The 7,500-nt window shown below is 43.3% G+C and overlaps 1 protein-coding gene across 2 annotated transcripts in view; it reads left to right on the top strand.

The window, feature by feature from the left end:
* LOC122248790 (uncharacterized) overlaps positions 1–7,500 on the top strand; it is a 170,179-nt gene that overhangs the window by 150,833 nt on the left and 11,846 nt on the right. For both annotated transcript variants that reach the window (XM_086547454.1, XM_086547453.1), the window contains exons 12-13: positions 5,646–6,169; positions 6,463–7,432. In XM_086547454.1, the coding sequence (XP_086403580.1) occupies positions 5,646–6,169; positions 6,463–7,398 (1,460 nt within the window). In that variant the 3' untranslated portion in view covers positions 7,399–7,432. The remainder of the gene's footprint in view (positions 1–5,645; positions 6,170–6,462; positions 7,433–7,500) is intronic.

The raw sequence follows: 7,500 nt of genomic DNA, 5'->3' as shown, positions 1-7,500 counted from the left end.
CTTAATTGCTTAATTGTTCCTGTGACATTGCCGTACAGCAGAATCATGTCGTCCATTTTCCTTCTCTCGTCCAAAGCAGTAAGTCGTATTTCCGTAATCGATCTTTGAAACAAATCCTTTAACAATGACGCCCATCTTGTGATTGATCTTTAAACTCTCTCTAATTTGAGTGTTTCCTTTGTAAATTGGGTCCTTCGTATCAATAACTTTCTCGTAGGTTTTATGACAGCCATGCCATACATGCGTCCACACACACGGAAGCACCTTCATGTCTGCAATTCGGTCTAGCGCTGGGAACCTTGTCGCGTGATCCTCGGGGTTTGAGTTTCCTTTTACGATTACTCTTTTTTCGTTTTGTATGATACCGAGTTTCCGTTATTATTTTTCCTAAACATGACCACATGACAATTATTGTTATTAATTCCAATGTCTGCGTACAACTCCACACTACTAAGTCTTTCTGGAAGCTTTAGAATGAAAAGTCGTTTATTACTCTTTGTTGTAACTTTCGCGCCATCGGCGAAACTTGGCTTATGTCAAACCCCAAATCTTTGAAGAAAATAGTACGCATAATCGGGTGCCAAGACATATTTAAGGTACAACGTATAAAAGCAGAATGTGTCCCTCTAATTACTGTGCTCATTTGTCTTTCAAGTAGAGAGTCTTTCATCCAGTCGATGATTTTTCCTTTGACTCTATCTAGGTCTTGTTTATTACTGCTTGCATGCAGTATGATGGTATAATACTTCCCTCGCTACTTTTATTTCGTTCATTTTTAGTGTGATTTTCTCTGTATACTGTTTTATCTTTTGTCTTGCCTCTCTTCATTTCAAAGTGGGTGTCATGATCAAACACCGACGGAAATTTTCCCCTTTGGATTTCACACATTTCCTTTTCTTTACTATAAACAATGTTGTCCTTGATGCTATCAATTAAGTTCTGTTTTTAGTTTATATTTTACTATTAGTTAAAGAAGAGATTAAATTGGTTCGCACATTTGCTAATCATGCACTTTTCAATATCAGTCTTTGCCCATCCCATGATCTGGGTATATTTGTTTCTTCCAACTCTGTATATTTGATTTGATATAGTTTATTTGCAGAACAATTTACATGCCCTGCAAAAAGCCAGGGTAAGATGTCAAGCATCTATCCAAACTGGCTAAGCTTCTATTGCGTAAAGGGCTTAGTCAAGCACAAATCTTACATACCTGAGGGGCTGCATTATACTGGTTAACATATTTACATGTTTTACCTAGTCGGTAAAAAAAACCTTTTATGTCACTGATCATGTCAAAGACAAGACCAGTGTCTATAATAAGATTAATATAATCTACAAGTGATCTTCTTTGTACAGTGTTGTTCGATCGATAGGATGCAGTTTCCGTACAGTAAAGCAAGTAGTGGTTGAGACTATGTGATTTAGCTTTTTTGCACAATTTACAGTGGTGATATGTGACTGGTTTTACATCCAAAACTGCATCCTGCACATAATGTATAGTACAGCGATAGCCTATGCGTAGCCTGGTTAGTATAACTTGTTGCCTCCGTGACAGACCTTTATAAATTTCATAGGGCTTGTCCATGTATGATGTCCCGGCAATACTTTCAGATAGTGCCATGTCCATTCCTTTTCATCTTTTCTGTATCCCATACCTGATCCTCATAATCTCTTAAACAGCTATTAATACGTCTTTTCATCTGAGTAAGAGATAATGGTATAGCATAGTGTGGTTCTTCATAGGAAAGTGCGAATTTGGCTAACTGGTCAACTTTTTCACATGATGGTATTCCTATATGAGAGGGTATCCAGTGCAATGACGCTTGTATACCCTGCTCTGAGAATCTGGAAATTTGTTGTAGGATGTTTTTAGATACCATGTTTTCTGGGTTAAATGCAGTGAGTCTATAGAGGGCACCCTGACTGTCAGAAAAGACAGCCAGGTGGCGCCCCTGTTCACTACCTTCCTTTATGGCATGGTATATGGCTAATGATTCAGCATCAGTTGTGCTTGCCCAGTCTGAAATCCGCACACTTTCTCTATAAGAAATGTCGGGAATTAAGACTCCAATCCCAGCCGCTTCATGAGAATCAGTGGAGGCATCACAGTAGATTGCAAGTGGGGGTTCCCATCAAGAGGATGGAGGATATCTTCTATATACTTCAGGTAATGAGACTTCAGTTCTGATGTCAAAATCATGGATTTAGGTCCTGGCAGTTTGTCAATATGGACATATACATGAGTTCTATGCCATGGTGCAGATAGTTTGGTTTCTGAGATATTAAGAGCATCATTGCTCCAGACATTGAAGCTGAGGATGGTCTGGGCAGTTTGGGCTTTCCATTCTAAGTTGGAGTGCATTACATTGGAATATCGAGGCCGAGCAAACCTGACTCTGTGACTGATCTCATTTGCCAGAGCTTGGGAAATCTGTGGTTTGGGTAGGAGCTGCAAGATTCAAGTACCAAGAACGGTATTAATTTGGGTAACACGACTGTGGATTGTGGGGAGATCTAATTCTTTCCTCATGACCAGAACTTTGGCAGTCATTGGGCAGCCAAGTATAATTCTCATAGCCTTGTTCTGTAGAACTTCAAGGGGTTTGAGGGCATTTGGAGGTAACAGACTAAGAACCGGACTCGCATAGTCAATCACGGACCGAACCAAGGTAATATACATCAACCTCAGGACTCTGAGTGAGGCACCAACGTATCTGTTACATATAAATTGTAATGGTCTTAAACGTTCCAAGCAACGTTCTTTGATATCGTGAATAATTTCCTGGGTGAAACGAGAATTGCGTGACATGAGGTGTGGAGCAATCACCAGAACAACAAGATACCTGTAGGAGTAAGTCCTTGCAATAACTTGTCCACCTAAGCTTGGTATATAGGGCAGTTGGCGAGGTCTGGATATATGTTTGGTTTTAATAGGGTTGATTATGAGGCCAAGAGAAGCACACTTTTTGCTGAATCTCCTGAGTACATATTCCCCCCTATCAAAGACTTTGAGGGTATTATCCGCATATGATATGATATTACATAGGTCTCCTAACTCATTGTTCAGTTTGCAGATAGAGTGCATAAGTATGTTAAATAGTGTAGGGAACAATACTCCCCCTTGTGGGGTACCTAACTCTAGTTTACCGAAAGCACTAAAGGTACCTTGGTACCATACTTTAACTTTCCTTGTAGATAAATAGTCCTTTATCCATAATAGTAGCTTTCCCTTAACTCCCAATAGAGTTAATTCATGGAGAATTGCTGTTGGAGAAGCTCTGTCAAAAGCACCTTTAAAGTCTAGTAAGTATGAAGACTGTGCTTTGCTTCCATTTAGGTACTGTGCTAAACACATTTGTGTTCCTTTCCCTTTCTGGAAACCAAAGATAGATGGATGAATTTGGTCTTTGGTCTGATAAAGAAGACGAGTGAGAAGGATTCTTTCACAGGTTTTGGAGAGACAGGATGTTAGTGAGATTGGTCGAAATTCGTCTGGGCGTCCTGGTTTTGGAATGGGAATGATGGTTGCCTGTTTCCAGGAGGTAGGCAGAGTGCCTGTAGCATAGGTTAAGTTGAAGAGAGCTAGAAGAGGATTTCTTCCCTTTACCTGTACCTTAGCAAGGAACCGGATAATGTCATATGTAATGCCATCGTCCCCAGGTGCAGTGGATTTTCCAGTCTTAATTGCTGCAAGAAGTTCGTCAGTTGTAAATGGTATGTCAGCATCATATGTTAATTGACACTGATAATGAATTTCATTTTTGTATTTTAAATTGGAAGAGCACCTGCGTATGGATAATGGAAGATTATCAAGAGAAGAATCCTCACACCATTTGTTAAGAAGAGATGAAGCTACTGTTTCTGGATGAGGATGAGGTGTTGCATTGTATGAGTTAGCTTTAATCTTATTGATGTCCTTCCACACATTACTCATGGGAGTTGTAGAGTCAATTGATTCTGCCCAGGCATACAAACTCTCTTCTCGCTTTTGAGTAATTATTTCGTTCAGTTTTCTACTAAAGAAAACAAGGTCCTTAGCTAGGTAGGGGTTGCTTCCTAAATGTTTAAGCTGACTCACAGTTGATTGTATTAATTTTTCAAGATGCTTAATCTCAGAGTCTTTGTTTAGATGTCGTGCACGTTTGACTCTGGAGGTTGGAGACCTATGTATGGTGGGGTTTTTGGGGTGAAGTTGATTAATGATATTGCCAACTTGCTGACAGAGTGTATCATTAAAATGATCGAGATTGATAGGAGCAAAGTCCTCATACCAACAGGTAATCCTTTCAATGAATTGGTCATGATATTTAGTGGCTATATGATATCGTAAACGTGGCTGGGGTGGGTCTCTTTTACATAATGGTAGGGTTATATTTAATGCCCAGTGATCGCTGATTAAGAATGGGATAACCTCTGTAGTGGTTGGTAAATAATGCTGATTGTACAAGGCTACATAATCTAATTTGCCCCCTAGAAAATGAGTATTTTTTAAGGGACATAATAGACGTACAGGGTCACTTGTGTGTTGAAGATAATCATAATATACCTTACCGTTTTTGCCAATGGTGCTACCCTCAGAGCCAAGGAGAGGATGGCGAGCATTAAAATCTCCACATAATAACACAGTACATATTGTCAGGAGGTTTAGGTACCTCTTCACTATCATGCAGGTTAAATACATTAATAATAATGATAGTTTTGCCATCAAGAAATAATCTAACACCAAGATATTCAGCACATGTGTCACGCTTGCCATCGATCACTTTGGATGGTATGGAGTTCTTAATATATATGCCAAGCCCTCTTGTAGAGGGATTAGCCATATTAGGTTTGTCATAATAAGTGTATCCCGCAATTTTTGCATAGCGAGCACTAGTTTTGGCTTCTTGAAGGCAACATACATCAACATCCTCAGCGTGGAGATATTGAGAGAGACCAAGTCTGTATATGTTGCATGTAGTTTGAGCATGTGTGTTTCTACGCGTTTTCACAATTTGAACGTAGCCATTACCATAGCTCATATGTATCCCTCCTATTCTTTTATGTAGAAAGGAAAGAATTATGGTCAAATAAAAGTAATAATTTTTTTTCATAAAGTGATGTGTGTATTCATAAACTTGATAAGCTGCGAACTATTCCTGAATACTTTATCCCGAATCCGATGCAATTCATATAAAAACCGGCTATTTGATATGAACTATGAGGAAAAAGTGAAATGAGTCAAATACCTCTCGTGGAATTAATCAGTAAATGCTCACTTTTTGTAAATTATGTACATTGATTAACGTTAAAACTGATCGCCGTTACTCATCGAAAATTTAAGCCCAACATCTAACTCTGTGAATGTAATTGCAAAGGTAATTGATGGCGAATAGTCAATAAAGCGTCTGACAAAGAAAGGTGGATATAGATTGTACAGCCTTTAAAAATTGAAGCTGTAGCACGTTGTTTTATTAATCTGTGATTCAAGTTTATGACTAGCTTTGTACTGCTTCTGATATGTTTTGGAGTATGAGTGAGGGACAAGTAGTAGTAGTAGTCTTTGGGATGCATAGTTTTGCCCCCCTCCCCCCCTCACACACACACACACCTCAATTTAATGCGTGGAAATTAAGCTTATTATAACGCCTCTCTCCTTTTAACAGATGCCAAAGGTATGCCTGACATACCGCCCTTGCTCGGTGCTGCGCTGGGCGGGGTAGGGGTGTTACTCATCTTGCTGCTTGTGGGTGTGGTCGTTGCAAAAAGGGTTCATCGACGACCCAAAAAGCCTGTGGTCGAAGTAGCTCTCACGCCCACGGCCGGCGACGACTATGACCCCGACGTCGTGAAGTCGATCCAGCGGCGGCCACACAGCCTCGACGTCCTTCCTCATGACCTCGAGGAAGAGTCGCACGAGATGGACCTGCGCAGCCAAGGCGATGAGGACGAGGACGCCCTTGACGCCGCCACGCATGCCTTCGTGCACACGCGCCCCGAAAGCTGCTCCTCCAGCGACAGCCAGAGTGTGGCGAGTCCTCACCAACTCGGCGACAGCCACTTGTATAAGCTGGGAGAGGCTGACAGACAGTTGTCGCCTGCGAGGTGCTCGTGCACTCACAGACACAGTCACGCGCCGACTCCAGAGGAGGAATCTCGTGACAGTCATCACAGAAGTAGAGAGAGACAGGTCAGTATTGTCTATCAACCTTCGTAGCTTAAATTTATTTTGTCTCTGCATTGCAAGATACAACCACAGTAATGTGTTAAGATGAAGCACAGTCACAAAAAGAGAAAAGGCCATATTTGGTGCAATCTGTTCCCTCGTTAGGTTAAAACTATGGAAGCTTTGAAAAGTCTTAACATCCATTTAGTGTTCGTTCCTGAAAACATGTCTGGCTCACTAATTACTCGAGCCGAGTTTTCACTGTGTGACTTGTGTCATTTGCCAGAATTCCAACCTTTCCACTTTCATCTTGACAGGACCTTCGCCTGACCGACTCGCAGAGCGACGATTCGGGCTTGTCTGAGTCTGAGTCGGATCCGGAGCTTCGGGAGCTCATGCCCGTGGGCGAAGCGACGGCTGCGGAGCGCCAGGCCGGCGACGGGAGAGCCTACGAAGCCCTTCCGACGGAGGACGCCGCCGCATCCAAATACCACCGACATCCACACTCGCGTTCATCCTCCTGCGGAGCGCGGAGACTGCCATCATCGGTCTCGGCAGAGTTCAGGAAACTACCGGCCTCTCCAGGACACCTTCGGGACTCTCCTCGAGGCTCTAGAGTGCTTCCCACGTCGCCGGAGGACCTTCACCGGAGAGTGTCTCCGCCGAGTGGAGAGTCTAGAGGCTCTTTGTCCTCACCCGGGGAGCTTCGATCGCCATCGGACTCCCTCTTCACTTGCAACCAGGTGACGCCACCAAAGGATTCCGCGTGCCACTGCACCTCACAACACGTTCCGCCAAAGAGGACCACGAGACGGAAGTTGCCGACTTCGCCTCCTCAGATAGTCAGGCCGAGTAAGAAGGCTACGTACGCCCTCCCGATCCACGATGTCCCCGGCCACGACCTCAGTGCCAGGCGAGACTCTGAGCCGTACGGGGCCGGTCGGCCGGCCACGCTCGTCGAAGGAGACACGGGGGAGATCATCCTCCTGACGCGGCAGTCTCCTCGAGCCGACGACCCGAAGAGCGGCCGACACTTCGCCCCTGTATTCCCTACCGCCAAAGTGTCCGATTCCTCTCGGAGACTCCAGACGGCGCCCTTATCCCACAGAGTGAGTCCCACCAAAGAGCACCAACCCAGAAAATACGAGGCAACCGACGTGAGCCCCGTTTCTTCCAAGATTTCCCACGTCGACGCCAGCGACTACCAAGTGCCAGCCAACCCCGATGTGTGTAGAAGAGAGACGTCCGTATGACACATGCATACAGACACACGCTTTATATATCCGTGTAAGTATTAAAGTTGTTTTCTTACACATATATTTACATATATATACATATACATATGTGTGTTTCTT

The sequence above is a fragment of the Penaeus japonicus genome, unplaced genomic scaffold (assembly GCF_977035675.1).
Source record: "Penaeus japonicus unplaced genomic scaffold, GWHDUDI00000001_assembly GWHDUDI00000019, whole genome shotgun sequence".
In the NCBI taxonomy this organism is placed as follows: Eukaryota; Metazoa; Arthropoda; class Malacostraca; order Decapoda; family Penaeidae; genus Penaeus; species Penaeus japonicus.
This window is presented reverse-complemented; position numbering and strand designations above follow the sequence as displayed.